This window comes from Bos javanicus, chromosome 2, assembly GCF_032452875.1.
Source record: "Bos javanicus breed banteng chromosome 2, ARS-OSU_banteng_1.0, whole genome shotgun sequence".
NCBI classification, from domain to species: Eukaryota; Metazoa; Chordata; class Mammalia; order Artiodactyla; family Bovidae; genus Bos; species Bos javanicus.
In genome coordinates this window covers 85,768,797-85,796,338 of record NC_083869.1, presented here as the reverse complement: position 1 = coordinate 85,796,338, position 27,542 = coordinate 85,768,797, and the positions used below count along the sequence as shown (strand labels likewise).

The window sequence follows — 27,542 nt, the reverse complement described above, 5'->3', positions numbered from 1 at the left end:
GTTTAGTAATAAACATAATGTTTTGTTGTTTGCAAAGGAACATTTTGCATATCAATTATTTAAAACCTTGTGGCTCAGAGGTTAAAGCATCTGCCTGCAATGCGGGAGACCTGGGTTCGATCCCTGGGTCGGGAAGATCCCCTGGAGAAGGAAATGGCAACCCATTCCAGTATTCTTGCCTGGAGAATCCCATGGGCAGAGGAGCCTGGTGGGCTACAGTCCATGGGGTCGCATAGAGTTGGACACGACTGAGCGACTTCACTTTCACAGGATAATGAAGAGTTTTAGATGGGAAACAATATCCAGTGCTTTACTATTTTATGTTTAATTACTTACAACTAGCTTTTATTAGAGCAAGCCTGTTGCTTGTTTTGCTTTATTTTTGTTTGTTTTTTAAATAGTAAAGTCTTATTTGCAAAAGCAATTTTAGGTTTTTTGTTTCTAAACTGTGTTAATTCAAGTCTTGAAATCCAGGCAAAGAAAGAAGGTGAAGAACACCCGTACACTCTTCACCCAGCTCTTAGGACTGTTAGCATCTTGGTGTACTGAGCTGATCATCCAGATCTCAGGTCCTGGTAACTGCATTGGTGGTTCTTATTATCAGTGTTATGTGTAAACTCAGTTTCTATAGTACCCACCTGGAGGCTGGAAAAAACTTGTAAAGAAATATTAATCATTTTAGTCAAGGTGATTTTTTATGGACCACAGAAATTGTTTTTATGAGTTTGCTTCTGCCTCTCCTATTAGACATCGTTGTTGAAGAAATTGTTAATGAACTAATTAAAAGAGACCAGGAGCCTAGGGTGGGGCCCTAACAGAAAGTAAACTTCTCTTCTCACTGGTTAGCTCATGGGAACCAAGGGCAGTTCCAAACTGTGGGCTTCCTTAGATATTCTTAGCGGTAAAACCTTCTCACCATGATATTAGAATTATGGTTTCTCCGGGAAAAACTACTTACCAAATACATTACAGTTAAAAACACTGCTCCTTCTACACTTGGGATGCGGCACAGGGCATCTGTGAACTTGGTTACCTTTTAGGATTCAGGGAGAGGTGGTTCCCTGAAGACCTGCTTGGTTTTCATCAGAAACTCATGATGATTGCCTTTGGATTGGGTGAATGTATTTTACTGTTTCATTGGCAACAGAACTCGAGCATGTTTTCTAAGCTGTAGGACTAGAGGACTAGAACCCTTTTCTATGTTATGTTTCCTCTGACTCTCAAGAAATGTTTCTGGCCAAATACAATCAGGGCAACAGAATAAATAGCAGCCTAGCATGCTGCAATCAGTCGATGGGGTTGCAAAGAGTCAGACATGACTTAGTGACTGAACTGAACTGAACTGTCAATTTCCCCAGGCAGAGTCTGCCCTAAAAGGACTTCTGGGGACTTCCCTTTCAGTCCAGTGGTTAGGACTCTGCACTTCCACTTCAGGGGGTATGGGTTTGATACCTGATTGGGGAAGGAGGATCCCATATGCTGTGCAGTGCAGCCAAAAAATAATATAAATTATTTTGTTAAAATGTGCCAACAGATCACATGTCTGGTGAGGTGCTTAAAAAAGTAGATTAAAAAAAAAAAGGAACTTCTGTCCCTTGGAAATTTCTGGGCACTGGTAAGATCCCAACGGTCCTCTGGTAATCTACTGGTGACGTCACAGTGAACCCACAGATTAGGCATGAACACTTCCGTGTCATACTTGCACTTAGTTTTCTAGATTTATTGTGTATATCCTTACCCAGTACAAATTTGTCAAAGGTTTCATTTAGGAAATGTAACTGTCCTAAGAGATTTTGAAGAGAGATCTTGCTTGTGCCTGTTTTTAAAGCATATACGGTTTAATCCAACACCCCATTCTTTTGCCAGAACTTCACTTTTATGTCTCTACATGAGCAGGACATAACATGAATTGCTTCATCTCTTTTCATGACTTTGCCATTTCTTTTCTTCCTTGTAACTGAATTGTTGCATGGGTGTATTTTTTTAAAAAAACTCTTAGATATGCCCTTCTTTATGTTGTGCAAGGGAGAATGTATTTTATTTGCCTGCTTATATACTTTAAAGCAGCTTTATTGAGATATAATTGACATACAATAAAGTAGACATATAATAAACATAGATTTTCAAAGCTTTGACATGTCTGGTTGTTTAGTTGCTCAGTGGTGTCCAGCTCTTTGTGACCCCATGGAATGCCACATGCCACGCTTCCCTGTCCTTCACTATCTCCTGGAGTTTGTGCAAACTCATGTCCATTGGGTTGGTGATGCCATCCAACCATCTCATCTTCTGTCGCCCCCTTCTCCTCCTGCCCTCAATCTTTCCCAGCATCAAGGTCTTTTCCAGTGAGTTGGCTCTTCACATCAGGTGGCCACAGTATTGGAGCTTCAGCTTCAGCATCAGTCCTTTGACGTGTTTGCACCCATGAAACTATCACCATAACCAAGATAATGAATATATCCATCATCCCCAGCAGTTTCCTTGTGCCTCTTGGTAACCCGTTCCTCCCACCCTTTCTAATCCCTGCCCCAGCTTCCTTAGGCACACCCTGATCTGCTTTCTGTCACTGTACATTAGTTTGCATTTCCTACAATTTTATGTAAATGAATTCATATAGTACGTAATCTTTTTTTGGTCTGACTCCTTTCATGCAGCTTAATTATTTTAATTCATCCATGTTGTGGATCACAACAAACTGTGGAAAATTCTTCCAGAGATGGGAATACCAGCCCACCTTAACCTGCCTCCTGTGAAACCTGTATGCAGGTCAAGAAGCAGCAGTTGGAACTAGACATGGAACAACGGACTGGTTCCAAATTGGGAAAAGGGTACGTCAAGGCTATGTATTGTCATCCTGCTTATTTTTAACTTATATGCAGAGTACATCATGTGAAATGCCAGACTGGATGAAGCACAAGCTGGAATCAAGATTTCCGGGAGAAATATCAATAACCTCAGATATGCAGATAATACCATCCTTATGGCAGAAATTGAAGAGAATCTAAAGAGCCTCTTGATGAAGGTGAAAGAAGAGAGTGAAAAAGCTGGCTTAAAACTCAACATTAAAAAACTAAGATCATGGCATCTGGTCCCATCACTTCATGGCAAATAGATGCAGAAATCATCGAAACAGTGCCAGACTTTATTTTCTTGGGCTCCAAAATCACTGCAGATGGTGACTGTAGTCATGAAAGTAAAAGATGCTTGCTCCTTGGAAGAAAAACTATGACCAACCTAGACAGCATATTAAAAAGCAGAGATATTACTTTGCTGACAAAGGTCCGTATAGTCAAAGCTATAGTTTTTCCAGTAGTCATGTATGGGTGTGACAGTTGGACCATAAGGAAGGGTGAGTGCTGAAGAATTGCTACTTTTGAGCTTTGGTGTTGGAGAAGACTCTTGAGAGTCCCTTGGACCGCAAAGAGATCAAACTAGTCAATCCTAAAGGAAATCAGTCCTGAATATTCACTGGAAGAACTGCTGCTAAAGCTGAAGCTCCAATACTTTGACCACCTGATGCGAAGAGCTGACTCATTAGAAAAGACCTTGATGCTGGGTAAGATTGAGGGCAGGAGGAGAAGGGGACAACAGAGGATGAGATGGTTGGATGGCATCACTGACTCAATGGACATGAGTTTGAGTAAGCTCCAGTAGATGGTGACAGACAGGGGAGTCTGGTCTGCTGCAGTCCATGGGGTTGCAAAGAGCAGATACCACTGAGTGATTGAACAAGAACAACAAATCCATGTTGTAATGTGTAGCAGTAGTTCATTCCTTTTAATTGCTGAATAGTGTTCCACTGTATGGAAATACCACAGTTTGTTTATCCATTTGTCTCTTGATAGAGATTTGGATTGTTTCCATATTTTGGTTATGAAAATAAAGCTGTTAGAACTTGTGGTTGCCAAGGGGGAGGAGCGGTAAGGGAAGGATGTTTTGAAAGTTTGAGATTAGCAGATGCAAACTGTTGTATATAAAATGGATAAAGAACAAGGTCCTACTATATGTACATGACTTGGTGACTGAACAACAGCTGCATGGCACCGAGAACTATATTCAATATCCTGTACTAAACCATAACGGAAAAGAGTATGAAAAGAATATACATAACTGAATCACTTTGCTGTACAGCAGAAACTAACAGAACATTGTAAATCAACTGTACTCAATAAAATAAATTAAAGAAAGCTGTTACAGGCATTCATGTATAGGTCTTTGTGTGGACAGATGCTTTCTGTTCATTTGGGTAAACTCCTAAATACCTGAATCATTTAAGTCTGTATTTAACTTTTAAAGAAATTGCCAAACTATTATCTGAAATGATTCTGCCCTTTTACATTCCCACCAGTGGTGTATGAATGTTTCAGTTTCTCTACATCCTCACCAACACTTGATATTGTCAGTCTTTTTAACTTTAGCCATTTTAGTAAGTGTGTAATATGATTTTGATTTGCATTTCCCTAATGATCAGTGTTCTTGAGCATTAGTTCATGCACTTATTTGCTATCTGTATAATATCTGTTCACATCTTTTGCTTGCTATTTGATTGGATTGTTTGTCTTCATATTAGTGAGTTTTGAGAGTTTTTTGATATATTTTAGATAGAAGTCCTTTATCCTATATATACGTTAAAATATTTTCTTTCACTCTGTGGCTTGTCTTCTCATTCTCTCAACACAGTATTTCAGGGACTTCTCCAGTGATCCAGAGGTTAATGGACCTACACTTGCAATGTAAGCAGTGTGGGTTGACCCCTCTTAGATCCCTTAGGAAACTTAGATCCTACATTCTGTGTGGTGCAGCCAGAAAACAAACAAACAGAAAAATCAACAAACAAACAAAAAACCGAGTGTATTTCAAAGAGCAGAAGTTACTGTTTTTGATGAAATTCAATTTTGTGCTTTTATGGGTCATGCTTTGGTGTTATAGCTAAGAAATCTTTGTCTAATGTAAGGTTACAAGGGATTTCTCCGATGTTTCCTTCAGAATGTTAAGTTTTGCATTTAGTTCTATGTTCCATCTTGATTTAATTTTTGTCCAGTGTGCAAGATATGGGTTGAAGCTTTTTTTGTTTGTTTAATTGTTTCAGTGCCATTTATTGACAAGACTATCCTTTCACTGGTGAGTTGCCCTGGAACCTTCTTTGAAAATCATGTGGTGTCCATATATGTGTCTTTACACCAATACACTAAATTGTTTCAATTACAGGAGTTTCATGATAAAATCTGAAAATCAGGTAGTGTTTGTTCTCCAACTCTATTCTTCTTGCCAGCTAGTATTTTTTACTTCTGAGAATTTTGTTCTTAGGTCTAGACTATTAGAGCAAGAGTACTAAGTATAATGAATAATAACTTTCATTTTGTTTGCCAAGACTGATAACTATTCAAAGAGTCAGCAAGAGCATGAGCAATGAAATCAGATCTGGTTCTGAAACATGGTTCTATCACTGATTAACTGTGTGACTCTGGTCCAGTTACTGAAAGTCTCAGGCGCCTCCACTGTAAAATAGGGGTGATAACATTTACCTCATAGTATTATTTTAGGAACAAATTAGAAAATATACAAATCTCTGATATAATTTTTGCTTAATATATGTTAATTTAGTTTAAAAAATTAATGCAATAAAATATATAGTATTCAGTTACCAGATATGGAGAAGGCAATGGCACCCCACTCCAGTACTCTTGCCTGGAAAATCCCATGGATGGAGGAGTCTGGTAGGCTGCAGTCCATGGGGTCACTAACAGTCGGACACAACTGAGCGACTTCACTTTCACTTTTCACTTTCACGCATTGGAGAAGGAAATGGCAACCCACTCCAGTGGTCTTGCCTGGAGAATCCCAGGGGCGGGAGAGCCTGGTGGGCTGCTGTCTATGGGGTCGCACAGAGTCGGACACGACTGAAGTGACTTAGCAGCAGCAAGGCAGATATAATCAAAATGTCTTTGGCATTCTCATTTCTCTTATTTTATCTTTTTTTTGGCCATATGACTTGCAGGATCTTAGCCCCTACTAGGGATCTAACTGGGCCCCAGCAATGAGAATACAGAGTTCTAACCACTGGACCACCAGGGAATTCCTATATTTTATCTTCATTTTAAAGTCTTTTGAATGATTATTATTTAGTTTCAAGAATTATAGTTTTGAGGTTTGAATTTGAAACGCTTTTAGATATAGCAAAATGTACTAGTGTTTCTCATACATCTGTGTTACATTCAGATGGATGGGTTAAAATACCAACAGAGGTGGTTGAATGAGATTATTCAGTGCTGGGGGTGTGTAGAGGCAGAGATAAACCATCACTTTTGAGGCATAGAATATTCCAGCCAAGAAAAATCTGGCTCCATGGGATCACACATGCATGGAAGATGAATAACAATTGTAAATCTGAATTTTTCTTTGATGGTGACTTGGGGTAGACATTGACCTGTCTCTCCTGTGTCTAGGGGAAGGTAAAACTTGAGTTTTCACTGAAAATTGAATTAAGCAATATTTTTAAAAATCTTCCATATATCATAAGAAAAATACTAATAACTGAATTTGGAAATGGATAAAAGATATATACAGGGAGTTTGAAGTTGAAGCCAGAATTTTTAGTAGACATATGAAAAGAATCTTAACCTCAGTTGTATGTAGTGAAATATAAATCAAAGCCTCAATGAAATAACATGTTGGGTACATCATATTGGCAAAGAGTAATAAGGTTGATAATAGCAAATATTGGCAAGGATGTCAGGGAAAGTAACTAATTAACTTGTGCCTGGTGGGAGTATAAATTGGTAAACCATTTTTGAAAGCTATTTGGCAATACCTAATAAAGTTGAACATGAATATTCCCTGAGATCCAGCCCTTTCTTTTCTTGGTGTTTACTCTAGGGGAGTAATACATACATATTCTGGGAGAGACATGGACAGAATGTACATTGCAACATCCTTTCTTGTAGTAAGGAATCAAAAACTGCATAACCTGTCTCTCTGCCTTTCTCTCCCTTTCTCTGTCTGTCTCACACACATATACATAGCGAGTTATTTATAAGTCACAGTACTCATGACATTTACCCCTAAAGCTGTTTTTTAAAAAACAGAGTTCTGAAACAGATGTAAAAAAATGTTAACGTTTTTTATTTTGCTGGTGGGACATATAGATCTGGTATTTTCTATTCTTCTCTGTATTTGTGAGCTGTTAAAAAGAAATATGATTTTTGTTTCCCTTGTTTGCTTTTTTTCTTCTTTAAAAATTTCTTTTAATTTCTCACTTCAGACCAAGTAAGAGATTCAGACCAGTCTTTCCCTTTCTGTATGTTGTTTGATTTAAATCTTTAATGTGTCTTTGGCTCTTTTCCTCACATGATTTGATGTATCTCCAAGGTACTTATTTTGTGTCCAGTGTTCTTTAGACATTTGTTTGCTCCTGCTCATCTCCACTCAATATACATGATCTGGTTAGTTATTTCTCCACTCCTTTGGTAGTAGTGGAGATTTGAGTTGGCTGGAACTTAACTTATGTGTTTCATGACAGGAAAGCTTTGTAGAGTTTTTTTTTTTTTTTTTAAATTGCTATTTGCCTGTCTTGGTATTTAAGATATTTCTGTGTAGGGAGGGATGTTTGTTTTAGTGTACGACAGATACGTACAATGAAGATTAGATCATGCACTTCTCACTAGAATTTCCAAAGAATTGTAATAAACAATTCTTAATCTTCAAAAGAGAGGCTTGTGGTGTCCCCTCAGTCGGCCGGCCTGACACAGTGTTGTTTAGCTGCCAGAATGACTCTCTGCCCAGGTCAAGCTCACTTTACATGGACATGCTTCTAGTTCCCCATTTTCTTTCATCTGCTTCTTTGGTAAACAGATGACAGAAACTTCCTCTGCCTGATCCTTCTATGACATGCTGCAAATTTAGCTCAGACGCCAGCTGGCTGTGTGTGTCTTTGGCTATTCATAGAAAGGGAGGGTTTAACCTTCCTTCCTTCTGAAGAAACGTGAATTTTTTCCATGAGTCTGAATATCTGTTTGCCAAGGGCTATTTGGAATTGAAGCTCCTAGGGAATAGAAAAAGATCTCTTTTTGTGAACTTGAACGATCTTCTAAAAAAACATTGATAATTTATTTCTTTAAAAAAATTAATTTATTTTAATTAGAGAATAATTACTTTACAATGCAGTGATGGTTTTTGCCATACATCAACATGAATTAGCCAAAGGTATACATGTGTCCCCCCAATCCTGAACCTCCCACCCACCTCCCTCCCCAACCTATCCCTCTGGGTTGTCCCAGAGCACCAACTTTGGGTGCCCTGCTTCATGCATCAAACTTGCACTGATCATCTATTTTTTATATGGTAATATACATGTTTCAGTGCTTCTCAAATCATCCCGCCCTCACCTTCTCCTGCTGAGTCCATAAGTCTGTTCTTTACATCTGTGTCTCCTTTGCTGCCCTGCATGTAGGATCGTCAGTACTGTCTTTCTAAATTCCATATATATGTGTTCATATACAGTATTTGTCTTTCTGTTTCTGACTTACTTCACTCTGTATAATAGGCTTCAGGTTCATTCACCTCATTAGAACTGACTCAAATACATTCCTTTATGTATTTATGTATCCTCAAATACGTTACTTGTCCTGAGTTTTATGTATGTACCACAACTTCCTTATCCATTCATCTAGGTTGCTTCCGTGTCCTGGCTATTGTAAGTAGTGCTGCAGTGAACACTGGGGTACACGTGTCTCTTTCAGTTCTGGTTTCCTTGCTGTGTATGCCCAGCAGTGGGATTGCTGGGTCGTATGCCAGTTCTATTCCCGGTTTTTAAGGAATCTCCACAATCTTCTCCATAGTGTCTGTACCAGTTTGCATTTCCACCAACAGTGTAAGAGGGTTCTTTTTTCTCCACACCCTCTCTAGCATATATTGTTTGTAGACTTTTTGATGATGGCCATTCTGACTGGTATGAGATGATACCTCATTGTGGTTTTGATTTGCTTTTCTCTAACACTGAATGATGTGGAGCATCTTTTCATGTATTTATTAGCTATCTGCATGTCTTCTTTGGAGAAATGTCTGTTTAGGTCTTTTTCCCACTTTTTGATTGGGTTTTTTGTTTTTCTGGTATTGAGCTGCATGAACTGCTTGTATATTTTGGAGATTAATGCTTTGTCAGTTGTTTCATTTGCTATTATTTTCTTCTATTTTGAGGGCTGTCTTTTCACCTTGCTTACAGTTTCTTTCATTATTCAAAAGCTTTTTAAATTTAATTGGGTCCCATTTGTTTATTTTTATTTTCATTACTCTGGGAGATGGGTCATGGAGGATCTTGCTGTGATTTATGTTGGAGAGTGTTCTGCCCATGTTTTCCTCTAAGAGTTTTATAGTTTCTAATTTTATATTTAGGTCTTTAATCCATTTTGAGTTTATTTTTGTGTTTGTTTCTGATGTGTGCTTGCTTTTGAGTTGTTTTCTCCTCTGTGTTCCTGGGTGTTGTAAAGACCACACAACCATTTAACTGTTGGTCATCTCAGAAAGTCCACTTGGACAACAGAGAGAATGAATGCAAATGGTGCAGAACATGTAGCTTGGCTACAATGCCTGAAGGCTACTCTTGTCCTGGTCTGCTCCTGGATTCTAGTTTTGATCCAGAAACTACCCCAAGGCAGCCTATAAGATACCAGCTGGGCTCTGTGACTGAACTGGAAGTCTGGCTCAGGGCTTTCAAAGTTCGTATTGAGCAGGAGCCAGTAGGGCTTCTTGAGAGTCCTGGGCAAAATGTGTGCATGTCCCAGTTCAAAAGAGATCTTTTTCTTGTCTGTTTAGACTTCTTGCCCCAGGCTTGGTCAGAATTGAACAGGTTTTGGGACAATATTTACTACAACATTAGTCTCAGTGGGATTCCCTCGTGGCTCAGATGGTAAAGAATCTGCCTGCAGTACAGGAGATCTGGGTTTGATACCTGGGTCAGGAAGATTCCCTGGAGAAGGATGGCAACCCACTCTAGTATTCTTGCCTGGAGAATTCCAGGAACAGAGGAGCCTGGTGAACTATAGTCCATAGGGTTGCAAAGAGTCTGATATGATTGAGTGACTAACACTTTGTCTCAGTGCATTTGGTAATTTTCATAAATCTTTTAACATCACAAATATCAAATTACCATGTCCCTGCTTTTATTTTTTTCTGATGTCCTAAATTTGCAAACTGGTTACTGGATGTAAGTGTCTTTATGGTGATGGCTGGATGTTTCAATTTTTGTATTTCTATTAATAACATCTATCACAGTGTCTGGAAGATAATACCTTCTCAATATGTGTCTGTACCTAGAAAATACGGCTGAATATATGGTGGTAAAACATATTCCAAAGTCACTGTTCTAATAATCAATTTTTTTCAGCTTTTCTGTTTTCATCTCTCTTAAATCAAAGTCTTAGATGGTTTCTAACATCATTTGTACTGCTTCCTATAATTCTTCCTTCATACCTGTTCCCCCGAATTTTGTTCAGTCAAAAATACATAAGGCTTTATTTTCTCCCTTGGGCTTTGTCCTTCATATTCAAATGATTTTAAACATTGTTTGTATCTCTGTCTGATTCTTCTGTTATATCAAGCTCTTGCTGGTTGGTATGCCTGCTGACCCTGGATTTTGGGAAATTAGTTGTTTCTACATAGGTCTGTGGTTTGTGAGCTCACTTTCAGTGAAGTTTTAGTCTGTGGGAATCCTGGGTTACCTGGATCAAGGACGCATCTCTCTGGATACGTGTTTTTTCTTCTTGGCACCATATGGGTATCCTTGGCCTAGAACCAATTTTTATAACTATTTTGCAGCTCGAAAGTTTCGAGACTATACAGGGGGCTTCCCAGGTGGTGCTAGTGGTAAAGAATCCACTTGCCAATGCAGGAGACACAAGAGACGTGGGTTTGATCCCTGGGTTGGGAAGATTCCCTGGGGTAGAAAATGGCAATTCACTCCAGTATTCTTCAAATCCTGAAACCACGGGAGGGCAGACTCTGGGGACTCAGTGGAGACACTTTTATTCTTCCACTAAGAATCTAGGCCAAGGCACTGGTGTGCCATCTGCCCAGGGAGTGTTTAGCTTTTTCTGGAGCCCACCTTTGTTCTTTAGGAATCTTTCTTCAAGACCACTTTCTAGGTCTTCCAGTTTCAGTTCTCCACCTCACCTTCCATCCCGGAGCAAGTGTTCAGTCCCAAGCCCCTGGAGTATGGCTTCTCCCTGCAGGGTAATAAGCTCATGTGCTTCCAGCTTTGGTTCTCAGTTTATTCCTTATTTCTTGCCCCAGACCATTTAACTTTTGCAAGCTCATTTAAATGAACGTTTCCTATGTGTTTGTCATGTTTTCCCCAGAATTTCTTAGGGATTATAAGGGAAAGTTTTTTTTGACTATCAAGGCAAGTTCTATGATGATGTTCTTGCTTCCATTTTTTTGGTTTGTGTTTGAATTTTATGTTTAAATTCCTTTTTCATTGTTCAGATCTTTTGCTCTTGGTAGATGTACACCCTACATTTTGTAAGCAAGGTTTCTGTGTGTGGGCTACGACCCATAGGACACAAAAGGATGACTGCTGATGTCTCCTAGACATCTGGAACAGAGGCTAACAAACTAAAGTCCTATAATCTGTTTTTAATTGGATAATAATTGCTTTATAATGTTGTGTTGGTTTCTGCCATACAACAGTGTAAATCTGTCATAATTTTATATATATATATATATATATATATATATATATATATATGCCATCCCTCTTGAGCCTTCCTCCCCTGTCCCATCCATCTTGCTTGGTGATCATTTGCTTCCACTTTTATAAAGAAAAAAGTTTCAAGTTGGTAGCCAGGACCCCCAGTTCTTTGACATCAGTTTGCTGTGTTGGGCAAGCCATACAACATATCCAAGGGCTCAGAGTCCATATCTTTTAAATGGTGGTAGCAAGGCTTAACAACAAAGTTCTGAAAGATGTGTCTCCCCTGATACGGATGTTATAAGATTTAAGTAATAGAATAGATGAGAAGGCATTCTGAAAAAAAATTAAAAGCACTGCATCAATACCAGATGGGTTTTGTTTCTTCTTAGATACCGTAGGGATATCATTGGCCAATGACCTATTTTTACTAGTATTATTATTAGCATTTTCTTTTCCCCGGAGCCTTCCCTCTCTTTCTACCATTGCATCTCCTACTCTATTTATCTAGCTTATGACAAGTAGAGTGGCCCTTTACTTAGAAAGAGGATGAACTGCAACTTCTGGCTGGTTTCACCTCGTTGGGTATGGTGATGGATGTGACTCTGTTATTCATCCCTCAACTTATGATCCTGTACATCACTCAGGTTCCTTGCTTGAGAGCAGGTGTTGGCAACCCTTGGTCAATAGTAGTAATGCATTGTTATTTTGGGTAAGGTCTTAATAACACATGAAATTGTTTATATGATTCTGCTGCTTCAGTGAACCAAAGAACTGCCTGAATATAGATCTTTTCTGCTGTTGCCTGTTTATGGCTTGTCACTGAAGGAGAGTATCAATTGGCATAGGTGTTCAGAAAGCTATAGGAAACCTTTAAATGCATATTAAGAGGAAAAATAGGATTTATAATCAAGGAGTTGTAAAAACATGATCTCATGTAACACACCCATATTATAATATAAAAACTTCAATTTGAACAAGTCATGTCATAAAAGGAACTACCAGATGAGTAAAGCCTGTTATATAATGATGGACCAACCAGATTTGAATATTGGTATTTTTTGGCTTTTATTTGAGGCCAAGTTCTCAAACAGAGCATTGACTATGCTTCAGGTCAAATTAAAGTCATAATTTGGGTTGGGTTAGTCCTTGTTTAAATCACTTAGGTGAGGTTTTATTTGTTGAACCAAACTCTGGAACCAGTTCAATTTATTAACGAACATATAATTATATAACTTTTATCCTAGGGCCCAATAGATACTTTTCAGTTATTATAGAGGATTCAAAGAGAATATAAAGCTAAAAAGGAAAGTGCTTGTAGAAACATCAATAGAAGAAATAGAATAGAAGTAGAAGACATTTGTGAAAGTCTGATCTCAGTTATTTGTATAGTTCACTGTATAAATTAATACTTGATTCTCAAATAAGCAAATATGCTTTTAAACACTGAATCTTTATTTTCACAGAAAGGATGATATGGCAATAAGAGGGTTAACCGTGGTTTTATATCTTACTGAATTTTCTAAGCCATGGTGTTATAATAGTGTTAGTAGCTCAGTCCTGTCCAACTCTGTGATTCCATGGGCTGTAGCCTGCTGGGCTTCTCCATTCATGGAATTCTCCAGGCAAGAATACTGTAGTGGGTTGCCATTTCCCTCTCCAGGGGATGTTCCCAACCCAGGGATTGAACCTGGGTCTCCTGCATTGCAGGTGGTCTCTTAACTGACTAAGCTACCAGGGAAGTCCTTTTCTAAGGCATATCATTATCTAATATGGAATAGTAATGTGACTGCCCTACTTCCTCTTATATGTAGTGATTGCCTGCAGCATACATAGACAACATAAATTCCCAGTTAATTCAAACCCCCTTTTTTGACCCACTGAAAAGTTAGTTAATCTCTTCATAAAACCTGTTGACCAGACCTCCTAACAAATAGGCTGGCTAGAAGATCAGTTCTTGTCATGTTCCCGGCCTACCATCTGTTTTAGATATTAGTGAGTCATGAAATGCCTAAAAGCTATAGTCTGAAAGAGACTGAGAGCAGAGGACCTGAACTGTCAGAAAACAAAATAACAGCTTTGGGCTTCAAGGGCTGTTAGGTATATTGTCTAATCAAGCAATGATAGGAATGATGATTAAAATCAATAGTGACTCTACAAATGTCAAAACTAAAACGCATCCTAGTTTCTGGAGAAACCGCCAGACGGTGCATAGGCTTTGGTTACCTTTGTTATAGGATAGCTGCTGAAAGTTTGTAGTGGAGGCCATGCATGTAGACTAGTTGAGTTTGGTCAGTTTATGCTGAGCACCTAGTATGGGCTTTCCCTGTGGCTCAGCTGATAAAGAATCCACCTGCAATGCAGGAGACCTGGGTTCGATCCCTGGGTTGGGAAGAGCCCCTGGAGAAGGGAAAGGTTACCCACTCCAGTATTCTGGCCTGGAGAATTCCATGGACTGTATAGTCCATGGGGTCACAATGAGTTGGACACGACTGAGTGACTTTCACTTCACTTCACTTGTTCACCTAGTATGGTGGTACTATAGGGAGAGAGGTAAGACCTATTCTGTACCCTATGAGAGTTCTCAGTCTTCGAGGGAAGATATTGTTACTGAACCAAACTTGGATCTGCTCGCCTGTGTGCAGTGAAGACAATCTACTGATACCGGATTGTGGTGAAGGAACATGCAGCGTTTATTGCAAGGCCAAGCAAGGAGTATGGGTGGCCGATGCTCAAAACTTCTGAACTCCTTGATGGCTTTCAGGGAAAGGTTTTTAAAGTCAGGGTGATGGAGAGGGTTTTGGGGTGTATGATCAGCTTATGGCCATTCTTCTGGTTGGTTGGTGGTGAGGTAGTTGGGTGTCAGCATCCTCAACATTCTGGTTCCAACTTGTCTGGGATCTGCGTGCTTATGTCAGCATGCAGTTAACTTCTTCCTCTTGGTGGAGGTTTCAGTATCTGCAAAACAACTCAAGGATGTGGCTCAGGATATTATCTATAGCCCTCGAGGAGGAACTAAAGGTCCTAGATTTTATTTAGTGTCTGTATTATTTTCTCTTTTCTTTGTTCCTGCATTTTCTCATTTTGATTAAATGTTTTTCTACAGACGAGGCAGGTAGAGGACTCGGATGAGGGTTCTGTCCTGGGAAGGCCCCATAGGGTCCTTCTGGGTTACAGTATCCCACAACTATCTGTGCTGTGACTATAATGGCTACCATGGAGCACTTGCTGTGCATGCACCAAGCCTCATACCTACCGAGGACTTACTTACATTGTCTTGAATGCTCTTATCAGTCCTCTAGGGAGGTATTATCTCCAATTTACAGATAGGGAAGCAGTATTTTTTCCCCCTGCCTGTTATCATGCTGCCTCACAGCCATGCAAAGGACTTAGTCTGGAATCTGACAGGTGAAGGTCTAATCTTGACTCTGCTATATACCTGTGGAGTCTTGAGGACATTTCTTACTTTATTTGAGCCATAGTTTCTTATCTGTACAACAGAGTTAGTAATATCTGCCTCAGCTCTCAGCTTCAGTGTCAGCACCTTCAGAAAGGCCTTTCTCAACCATTCTAAGGAATCTTATTCCCATCTTCACAGTCACTTGATTTCATTATCCTGTTTTAATTTTGGTATAGTCTTTATCACCATCTGAAAGGATCTCATGTGTCATTGGGTTACATGACTATTATCAGCCTTCCCACTTGATTGTAAGTTTCATGAAGTCGTAGTCACCCCTCTGTCCCCAGAATCTGGTTCCTGACACACAGTAGGCATTCAATAAGTATTACATGAATGGGCAGTGGTCTAAGCAACAGTAATGGAAAATAATTGTATTTATATTTCATGTCCTTGTGAATAGTTTCACTGGGTTTTCTTAGAAAATAAGTCATTGAAAGCTTTGAACTGTGCTGGTAAGATAGGTAGAAGCTTTGAAATTTTTTTACCCATGCTGAAGATTTAAAGATAATTCCAGTGCACGATGGGCCATCCTTGACCTGAGCTGGGCTTTAATAAAAGGAGCAATGAGGCAAATACAACATACAGACACAAAAATGGGGATCTTTCCTTTATGTGACTGGGGGAGATGTGAGAAATGTGTAACCAGCACTCATCTGAATAGGTGTTTGGCCTTCACTCTCTCCCACAAGCATTAACCTCAGAGTAAGTGACATGTCATACTGTATCTACCAAAGGCACCTCCGGCCGGTACTGACTTGTTTATCTTTGCCATCGTTTCAGGATTCTGAGAAGCGAACCCCACTTCATGTGGCTGCGTTTCTGGGAGATGCAGAGATAATTGAACTCCTGATTCTGTCAGGTAAATACCAGCTGTACTTAAAAGTCAATGGCATGTGAAAATTTAAATAACCAATTTACTAGATTGACTACTACAAAGAACCCAAACAAAGTTTCTTTATTGTGCTTGTGGACATTTATTTGGTCATTGATTTTGTCAGTAGACAAGGGACAATACAAGACATTTTTAGTCATTTTTCAATAAGAAGAATGTCTTGTATTGTCCACCAATACAATATTTTAAAGTAATTAGCCTCCAATTAAAATAAATAATTTTTTTAAAAAAAGGAAAAAAATGATTTCTCCAGTAAAACATTTTTATGTTGCTTTGAAAGTCTGATTCCTGACCATCTTAACAAGTAGTCAGGCCCAGTATTGTGGATGCATTCTGTACATTTGGATATCTGTTTCTTTCATTGTAAAAAATTAAAAATTAAAGAAGGAAAATGGATTCCTTTAAATCTACATGAATATACATAGATATGTGTGTGTATTTACATATTTTTAAATTCATTGGACAGCGAGGCCTGGTGTGCTGCAGTTTATGGGGTCGCAAAGAGTCGGACATGACTGAGCGACTGAACTGAACTGAAATGAAATTGCATTGCAAAACAGTACTATTTTGTTTAACTTAACCTCATGGAGGTTAGGTTAGATACATGACTATAATGTAATCAAAGCATAAAAATATGGGAAAAAATGAAACATCAGTTTCTAGATAGTAGTTACCTCTGAGGAGGCAAATAGAGTGAGAGATGTTTTCAGGGGAAGGTATAAAAGAGATAGCAATTCTGTAAAATATTTCATTTTTTAAAAATTGGGAGTAAATATATGGCCAGCACATGTTGTATGCATACTGGTCTTTATGATACTGCCTCTTTATTTTTCTGTGTATTTTAAATATTTCATCAGATTTTAAAATACCAATGTTTTCATTTTTAGAAACCTATATACTTGGGGGGAATCCCAGGTGGCTCAGTGGTAAAGAATCTGCCTGTCAATACAGGAGATGCAGAAGGCATGGGTTCGATCCCTGTTTCAGGAAGATCCCCTGGAGGAGGAAATGGCAACACACTCCAGTATTCTCGCCTGGAAAATTCCCATGGACAGAAGAGCCTGGCAGGCTACAGTCCATAGGATTTCAATGAGTTGGACACAATTGCATGACTAAACAATGCATAAGCACTTTTACTAGATAGCATATTGAAAAGCAGAGACATTACTTTGCCAACAAAGGTCCATCTAGTCAAGGCTGTGGTTTTTCCAGTGGTCATGTATGGATGTGAGAGTTGGACTGTGAAGAAAGCTGAGCACCGAAGAATTGATGCTTTTGAACTGTGGTGTTGGAGAAGACTCTTGAGAGTCCCTTGGACTGCAAGGAGATCCAACCAGTCCATTCTGAAGGAGATCAGCCCTGGGATTTCTTTGGAGGGAATGATGCTGAAGCTGAAACTCCAGTACTTTGGCCACCTCATGTGAAGAGTTGACTCATTGGAAAAGACTCTGATGCTGGGAGGGATTGGGGGCAGGAGGAAAAGGGGACGACAGAGGATGACATGGCTGGATGGCATCACTGACTCGATGGACGTGAGTCTGAGTGAACTCCGGGAGTTGGTGATGGACAGGGAAGCCTGGCGTGCTGCGATTCATGGGGTCGCAAAGAGTCGGACACGACTGAGCAGCTGAACTGAACTGAACTGAAGCACCTTTACTTGGTACATCTCACCCAAAACCAGCATGTGCTTTCTCTTTTGAGTATTTGCAGGACAAATCCCTGGAATGGATCTAAGCATGTGCATGAGTCTCAGTGTGGATTGCATGCAGGCTAGCTGGCTTTCTTCTTCATTCTTTTGGTTTCAGTTCAGTTCAGTCGCTCAGTCATGTCCGACTCTTTGCGACCCCATGAATCACAGCACACCAGGCTTCCCTGTCCATCGCAAACTCCCAGAGTTCACCCAAACTCATGTCCATTAAGTCGGTGATGCCTTCCAGCCATCTCATCCTCTGTCGTCCCCTTCTCCTCCTGCCCCCAATCCCTCCCAGCATCAGAGTCTTTTCCAACGAGTCAACTCTTCGCATGAGGTGGCCAAAGTATTGGAGTCTCAGCTTTAGCATCAGTCCTTCCAAAGAACACCCAGGACTGATCTCCTTTCGAATGGACTGGTTGGATCTCCTTGCAGTCCAAGGGACTCTCAGGAGTCTTCTCCAACACCACAGTTCAAAAGCATCAATTCTTCGGTGCTCAGCTTTCTTCACAGTCCAACTTTCACATTCATACATGACCACTGGAAAAACCATAGCCTTGACTCGATGGACCTTTGTTGGCAAAGTAATGTCTCTGCTTTTGAATATACTATCTAGGTTGGTCATAACTTTCCTTCCAAGGAGTAAGCGTCTTTTAATTTCATGGCTGCAATCACCATCTGCAGGGATTTGGGATTCCCCCAAAATAAAGTCTGACACTGTTTCCCCATCTATTTCCCATGAAGTGATGGGACTGGATGCCATGATCTTTGTTTTCTGCATGTTGAGCTTTAAGCCAACTTTTTCACTCTCCTCTTTCACTTTCATCAAGAGGCTTTTTAGTTCCTCTTCACTTTCTGCCATAAGGGTGGTGTCATCTGCAAATCTGAGGTTATTGATATTTCTCCCGGCAATCTTGATTCCAGCTTGGGCTTCTTCTAGCCCAGCGTTTCTCATGATGTGCTCTGCATATAAGTTAAATAAGCAAGGTGACAATATACAGCCTTGATATACTCCTTTTCCTATTTGAAACCAGTTTGTTGTTCCATGTCCAGTTCTAACTGTTGCTTCCTGACCTGCATCTTGGTTTGGGGAGATTCAAATCTGGAGGAAATGCCGCTTCCCAGAGACTATGCAAAAGACCAATAATAAGGTTTTGACTTTGTTTGCAGTAGTAAAGGGAAATTGTAGAATTCCAAAATCAGCTATGCAAAGATTGGAACTGATGTATTGGAGCAGTATTGGAGAAGAACACTGAAAAAGAATGGTGCTGTGATGCACAAGGAATATTCGCATTGCCCTTATTTTTGTTGTGGTTGTGTTCTTGAGGTAGCTTTTCTCAGGAAACAAGTATTCTATGCCTTGCAATGCTTGTGCTACATGCTTCTGACAGTCTCATGGAGATTAGGTTAGAATTTGTGGAGTATTTTTTGTGCTCTTGAGAACAGGCCTTCCTTCTGATAATTCTAAAGATGTTTCAAGGCTGTGTTCCAAACAAATATGTAGTACTTGGCACTGGCAGTCTGTGGTTAAGAGCCAGTGCACACCTGGCTGGTTGCCCCAGCAGTAGAAATTTGGCCCATGGAAAATTATAGGCAGAATTGGTGGAGGTGCAAAATAAAAGACTTTTGTGGTATGAGACCTAATGATCCCAGCAAGCTCTACCTACCTTCTAAGTGTTGTTTTAAAACACAGCTCAGGGTTCTCAGAGGAATGTTTGGTTCATGACTGTGCAAATTTAGAACTTTGTCTTATATCACCAGCTATGCTTTTTTTGCGTGTTGGTTTGTTTGTTTTTCTACATTTGAAGGGAAATGTTTTAATTCTTCAGCATGGAGGTGACCCATCTATTTTTTCCCAGGCATCTAGGGTCTGATAATCAAGAGACTTGGTTTCACCTTTCCTTTATGTGGGCATGGAGCACCCCAGCCTCTTTTAAACAGGGCTCATTCAGAGCCAGGAGAAACTGTTCTGTATCTCTTGATCTGTACACCTGTTTCCTTAGCCCAGTCATCTTGGAAGAATCACTGAGCTATTAATGCCTCTAGTATAATTTTAGGTGGCACATGCTATGGAATTTTTCCTCCTTCCCCCATCAAATTAGGAAGACTTAGGATACGGAAGAGAGTTGTGAAGGTTCTTTAGGAATTTTACTCAACTGTGGAAGCTTAGCAAACTCTTGGAATTCTCATGGTTTTAATTTCCCTGAAAGGTCTTTATTCATTTTGTGTAGTATATTCCTAAACAAATATCATTGCAAGAGCAGTGATTTCATCTCTAGACTTACATCTGGCAGTTGACCCTTTAGGGAATCCAACCAAATTGTTTTCCAGTTTAATAATGAATGAGGTGCTAATTATTCCCATGTTGGACAAATCATTTGACTTTGCCAGAATCTCCCATTACAGCTGTGTTCTTCATTGTTGTATTAACTTACAGAGCATAGTGTAACTCAAGCCCACTAAATTCCTACTGACATTATCTTTTGTTAGCTAGGCAGATGGAACCCTGAGTGTCTCTGAGTAGACAGCAAGGAATTCAGGCCTTGCAGATTTCCTCTTCTTATAACTGCTTCTGGCTTTATTTTCACCACCTGCTTGTAGCTTCTGTTTTGGAACTGACTGAGTCAGGATTAAGGCAGAGAGAAGGTCAAGAGCTTGCTAAATCATTTTCCTGGAGATATATGAATGAGATCAGTGTGAACCAATCAGTAGCTAAGAGTTAAGAGACTAGTGTTGAGATATAGGGAGCAGAGCACACAGAGAAACAGCCATAGTAACAAGACCTTGTAGAGAAATTCTGGAAACACACAGGGTTAGAGAGAGAGTTCTGAGCTGAAGGAAGAAAACTGGGAGTACACACCCTGTAACATGTGAGTGTTTGTGAGTTGTAACTATTAATTAAAAAAATAAATAAATTAGAATGTAGGCCACCAAACAAGTGGTATTGCTATGAAATTATTTCCTGTGATTTTTCAAAATGTGATTACCACTCCCAATGCAAATTGCCTCCAGAGCTGGTGGCAGGTCATTTTTTTGATTCTTTCATGCATAACAAATATTCATCCTTTGAGGTTGGATTTGATTTTTGGGGGGCGTCTAGAAAAAGAGGGGTAATTAAATGAGGCAATGCTGATTTTGGTCTCCAGTGCAGTGTGATTATAAAGTAATGGGCCATTTGCTGATAGGCATATAAACTGGCCCCAAAGGCAACTCCAAGGGGAATTTTTAAAATGTTTTGAGCAATTGCCACATATTTGGAATTATCATATACTCTTCTTAGGTCATTGCTTTGCAGGACAGTGTTTGTTTTTAAAAAATCAATAGCAAGCTGATCTCACTGTATTATAATCATATTTCATGTGATCTTTCTTTCATATTTATTTCTATAATTAAAAGCCAAACATTGGCTGGCCTGTTCTCGCTGGCCTGTAAGATTTTTAGTCATTTGATCTATCTTTTTTCTTTGTCCTACTTGTTTCTAAATGACACGGTGAGAAGAACAGAAATATTGCCTCTGAAAATATGCTCAGAGTTCTCTTTACTCCTGTTATCTATGAAAATAAAATCAAGCAGTAGTAGGGATAAGATTTTAAAAAAAAAAAAAAAGATATTTTAGAGTTCATGCCTGATAACTTTTAATTAGGTCTTGGTTTCTGGAGAATCAGTATAACCTGGTGCTTTAAAAAAAAAAAATTAAAAACGTGCTTGGGGGAAAAAGCATTTGCCTTTAAATCATTAGACATGCTGACTCTGTGTCCTTCAGTGCACAATGGTGCCTGACAGGCAGGTAAATAACATGAAGCTTCCTTTAGAAAAATCAGTTATAAATATTCAACTCAAACCATCTGACATCTCCCTCTGACATGTAAACAAGACTGTCCGATAGAGGAAGAGGATGAGGAAGCCAGTCTCACGAGATGACACTGATGAAATATGCGTCCCCATTCAGATAACTCTGCTTTTGTCATAATAATTTTGTTGTTCTGGGAGAGGTGGTTTCCCTGGCAGCTGCCTCTTCAACCTTGTGGAGGAGGATTAGTGGAGGAATGGAAGGCTTACACAGTGACTGAATCTACTCCCTAGATTTCTAATTAGCTTTCAATTTCTCAAGTGAGTCCAAAGCTGCATGAACACAGTGCTGGTATTTGTTACACATGGGGGTGTATGTTGCTTTATGTTACCCAGCAAGCTCAGCGGCATTTTTCTCCTTAAAAGAGTTTTGATATTAAAAGCCACATTTGGATCTGCATAAAACTTTTTTTTTTTTAGAATTTTAGAAAACATAAACAGTAATAATAGTAACTACAATATAAATGTATACATATAAATTATAAGAAAAATAGGGGGAATACGCAAAGAATATAAATAAATGGTTCTTAGGGAATGAATTACAAGTGGCTAATGAACAAACATATTAGAAGATGCCCAATCTCATTGTTAAATAGGCAACACAGAAATGTAAGACCATTTTCTTCCAGTCAGATTTGCAATATTTTAAGTATCTGATATGCATAGTCACTTCAGCTGTATCCAATTCTTTGCGACCCTTTGGACTGTAGCCCACCAGGCTCCTCTCTCCATGGGATTCTCCAAGCAAGAATATAGGAGTGGTTGCCGTTTCCTCCTCCAGGGGATCTTCCTGACCCAGGGACTGAACCCACATCTCCTGTGTCGCCTGTTTTGGCAGACGGGTTCTTTCCCACTAGTGCCACCTCGGAGGCCCTTGTTCTAACAGCTGCTAAGTCACTTTAGTCGTGTCCGACTCTGTGCGACCCCATAGACGGCAGCCCACCAGGCTCCCCTGTCCCTGGGATCCTCCAGGCAAGAACACTGGAGTGGGTTGCCATTTCCTTCTCCAATTGTACTAACAGCAGTTTAGCCCAAAACTGTTGGACCCAGTCAGTGATGAAACAGACAGGGGCCAAACAGGAGGCCTAATAGGTCATCACTGGTCCACAGGAGAGGAAGGCAACATTTGGAGTGAGGGCTGCAGACTGTGTGACTTTCTTCTGATTGGTTGGTGGTGAGGCAACTGGGCAGTGCTCCAGGAATCTTCTGCTCAGCCTGAGGTTACCATCCTCCACTTGAGTGGTGGCCCCAGTTCTGGAGAAGAACTCAAAGAGATTGTTATGCATATTCCTTGAATAATAATAATAAATAACTGATAATATCAAGTATTGATGAAAATGTGAGGAAATAAAGCAGTCATACACTGTGAGTGTATAAATTGGCACACTTTGAAGGGTTGAAACTTCAAAACCAAAAGTACATGGTCAATGACACAGAAGGTCCATTTCTAATTATGTATCCTAGAAAAATACTTACACATTTGCATAGAGTCATTTTATGGATGTTCATAGCAGCATTGTTTACAGTGAAATATTGGGACACATATTTGTATATAAGACATAAATCAGGATCTCATATACTAACTCAGAGTAGTAGTTTTCTTCAGAGAGTGAAGAGAGTCCAGCATTGGGGGTGATTCTCAAAGGGACTTTACCTAAATCTGTAACAATCTATCTTTTAAAAGAAGAATACGTTAATGTATTACTCGTATGATCAAAAACGTGAAGCAAAATAGGTCTTTTGCTGTTCGTGGTAATAGGTAGTTTTCACAGCTCTGGTTCAGACTAGTTTGGCTGAGGAGACAGGGCTGTGTTACCCTATCTGCCCACCCCATAGTGTAAGGGAGTTGTGACAGCCCACAGAGGCTTCATGTGGTGTCTGTTCAAAAGCTCCCATGGAAGCTGGCTTCTTTCTACCGAAATATGTGGCTAGTTCCAGAGGAATAATTAGGGTCTTGGATAAAATGGATTTCTGCTAATCCCTTTAGCCCAGATCAAGTCTCATCAGGACTCAACTTTACAAACTTGTTGGACATCTCACTGGCCTCTAATATAATATACCTTTGTTAAAAGACTGCTCATCCCTAATAATTTGTCAAGAAGGATGTTGTCTGCCCTGTGAAATAAATATGCTTAATGACTAAAAATAAAATAATGCATGTGATTATATAGTTTATATTCAGGAATATATATTATATTCAGGAGCACACATACATATATCCACACCCTTGAGAAGTTCTCCATTCTTCAGAACCTATATTTCTAAAGTTCTGGAGAATCTCAGTTTTCTTAAAACTGTATCGCCTACCCAGTGAGACACTGTTATTTCTCTTCTGCTGCTGCTGCTGCTAAGTCACTTCAGTTGTGTCCGATTCTGTGCGACCCCATAGAGGCAGCCCACCAGGATCCCCTGCCCTGGGATTCTCCAGGCAAGAACACTGGAGTGGGTTGCCATTTCCTTCTCCAATGCATAAAAGTGAAAGTGAAGTCGCTCAGTCGTGTCTGACTCTTCACGACCCCATGGACTGCAGCCTACCAGGCTCCTCCGTCCATGGGATTCTCCAGACAAGAGTACTGGAGTGGGTTGCCATTGCCTTCTCCTATTTCTCTTCTAGTCTTAACCTAATTCTTGTGACATTCTAAACTCATGATCTTGCTTCTTCTACTGGACTCAGTATCGCCTCCTGTCTGGCCAGAAAGCACATGATTGATACAAAGAAAAAACAAACAAACAAAATGTGTTGTTTGTACCAGGCAAACAAGAGCACAAGATACAGCATCTGACTTCGCATCAGCAGAACTTGCCCTGACTGTATTATGCTTCTAACCTGTGCTGTTTGGTTCCAGGAGCTCGTGTGAATGCCAAGGACAACATGTGGCTGACCCCGTTGCACCGGGCTGTTGCCTCCAGAAGTGAAGTGAGTGATTATCTTATTTAATCTAGCACCTCCAGTTTCTAGAAAGAGAGAAATGCTTTCTGCTGAATTAGGGATTCTCACTGGTGAGCAAAAGGCTGTAATGCGAGAGGGCGAACAGCTGTTTATTTAAGTACCTCCTGCGTGCCCAGCATGATGTTAGGGGCTGCCTGGGGTGGTCCAAGATGGCATCATCCTTGACTTGAGTGAGTTCTCAGTCTGGATGGGATGCAAACAGGTGAGTAGATCAGTACAGTGTCATAACTGAATTGGAGGAAGAAGCAAATAACTGTCTTCTTGAATAGATGAAGTCTTCCAAGACGAGACATCAGTTAAGCTAGTCCTTAGAGGATGTGTAGAGGTTTACAAGGCCAAGAAAAGGAGAGAGGGCTGAGGCAGGAGAGCAAACATGCTGAAGAACAAGGGTCATGGCTGTGAACAATGGTGGGTTCAGTTGGATGTAGCTGGAACATGGGGTTAGTAGAAGGTAAGTCTGATAGTAGAGGCTGGGTCAAGTAGCAGAATCCCGGGTATCCTCTGAGCAGTGGGGAGTGTTGACAAGCAGAGATAAGTGTAAACCTGACAGAGTTTGGAACAAGTGAGAGTGAGATGGCAAAGAACCCCCTGGGTTAATGGTGACATTGTTAATCAGTTCTGTTTGAAAGTGCCGAGTTTGGTAAATATGTCACCGAAATGTAAGCACCATGACAGTAGGGATCTGTGTTTTGTTTCTTGATGTATCCCAAGCCTGGTACATTGTAGGTGCTCGGGAAATAATTATATTTTGAATGCTGGAAATTTGGGTTAGGATGGCAAATATGTCTTAATTGGAGACATTTTGTCTGTTTACATTTAAAGTAATTATTGATAGGTGTGTTCTTACTGCCATTCCATTAATTCCTTTGGTTGTTTTGTAGTTTTTTTTTCTTCTTTTATTCTTTTCCATTGTGATTTGATGCCTATATTGAGTGTTTAGATTTTTTTCTGTTTTTTTATATGTATCTATTATAGGTTTTGGGGCTTCCCAACTCGCTCAGTGGTAAAGAATCCGCCTTCCAATGCAGGAGACACAGGAGATGCAAGTTTGATCCCTGGGTCGGGAGAGCCCCTGGAGGAGGAAATGGCAACCCACTCCAGTATTCTTGCCTGAACAATCCTGTGAACATAGGAGCCTACTGGGCTACAGTCCATAGGGTCACAAAGAGTAAGGCACAGCTGAGTGACTGAGCACATGGAACATTATAGGTTCTTGGTTTGTGGTTACTATACACACACACACACACATTTATATTGATGATCTCAAGTTTTATATATGTATGGGTCTTCCCAAGTGGTGCTGCTGGTAAGGAACTGCCTCCCAGTGCAGGAGACGTAGAAGACGTGGGTTCAGTCCTAGGTCTGGAACATCCCCTGGAGAAGGGCATTGCAACACACTTCAGTATTCTTGCCTGGAGCATCCCATGGACAAAGGAGTCTGGCAGGCTACAGTCCATGGAGTTGCAAAGAGTCAGATACAACTGAAACAACTGAGCATGTATATATGTATGTGTATATATATATTTTCACACATATATATTGATGATCTAAGTTATATGCATGTGTATATATATATACACACATATATTAGTGATCTCTTAAGTTCAAACACATTCTAACACCCCTACGTTTTTATTTTCCCCTGTTATGTTTAATATTTCTAACATCATGTTTTACATTTTTTTGTTTTGTGTCTCTCTTAACTACTTACTGTGGATATAGATGATTTTCCTACTTTTGTGTTTTGACCTTTCTACTAGCTTTATAAGCGATCTACCTTTCATATATGTTTGCCTTTACACATGAGATTTTTCCTTTCATAATTTTTATATTTCTACTTTTGGCCTTTTCTTTTTCACTAGGAGAAGTCCCTTTAAGATTTCTTGTAAGGTTGGGTTAGTGGTACTGAATTCTTTTAGCTTTTACTTGTTTGTAAAATTGTTTATCTTTCCTTCAAATCTGAATGATAACCTTGCCAGGAAGAGTATTCTCAGTTGTAGGTTTTTTTCCTTTCATTGCTTTGAATATATAGTGCCACTCCCTTCTGGCTTGCAAAGTCTCTGCTGAACGTCAGCTTACTATACATAGCTGGTTGCTTTTCTCTTACTATTAATTTTTAGATTTTTAATATATTTTTAAAAATTTATTTTATTGAAGTATAGTTGTTTTACAGTGTTGTGCTAGTTTCTGCTCTACAGCAAAGTGATTTAGAAATAAATTTTTTTGTCATTTTAGTTATAGTATGACTTGATGTGAACCTCTTTGGGTTCCTCTTGTTTGAAACTCTGGATGTCTTTTTGGATCTGGATGTCTATTTCCTTCCCTAGGTTAGGGAAGTTTTTAGCTATTATTTCTTCAAGTAAGTTCTCTGCCCCTTTCTCTTTCTTTTCTCCTTCTGGGACTCTCATATTGCAATGTCAGTATGCTTGATGTGGTCTGGAGGTTTCTTAAAGTATTCTTATTTCTTTTAATCCTTTTTTTCTTTTTTATGTTTAGCTTGGGTGATTTCCACTACTCTTCCAGATCACTGATTATTCCTCTGTATCATCTAATCTACTATTGATTCCTTCTAGTGTATCTTTCATTTCAGTTAGTATATTCTTCAGCTTTGTTTGGTTTTTCTTTATATTTTCTAACTCTTTTAAAATTCTCCCAGTTTTCATCCATTCTTCTTTGAAGTTCACTGAGCATCTTTTTTGATGATCAAAAAATGATCATTTTTGATCATTAGCTTGAACCCTTTATCAGTTAGGTTGCTGTCTCTACTTTTGTTCTTTTTCTGAGGTTTTGTCTTGTTTCTTCATTTGGAGCATATTTCTCTATCTCCTCATTTTGCCTAATTCTCTGTGTTTATTTTCCTGTACTAGGTAGGTCAATTACATTTTCTGATCTTAGAGAAGTGGTTTTATGTAGGAGACATCCTGTGAGATCCAACACTACTTTCCCTTCTGGTCACCAGAGCTATGTGCTCTAGGGGTACCCCCATCTGGGCTGTGGGTGCCTCCTCTGATGGAGCCAGGT

At 39.6% G+C, this 27,542-nt stretch overlaps 1 protein-coding gene across 10 annotated transcripts in view; it reads left to right on the top strand.

The window, feature by feature from the left end:
* The window catches only part of ANKRD44 (ankyrin repeat domain 44), a 310,935-nt gene that overhangs the window by 150,105 nt on the left and 133,288 nt on the right, over positions 1–27,542 (top strand). For all 10 annotated transcript variants that reach the window (XM_061380553.1, XM_061380516.1, XM_061380505.1 and 7 more), the window contains 2 exons: positions 15,921–15,999; positions 24,418–24,488. In XM_061380553.1, the coding sequence (XP_061236537.1) occupies positions 15,921–15,999; positions 24,418–24,488 (150 nt within the window). The remainder of the gene's footprint in view (positions 1–15,920; positions 16,000–24,417; positions 24,489–27,542) is intronic.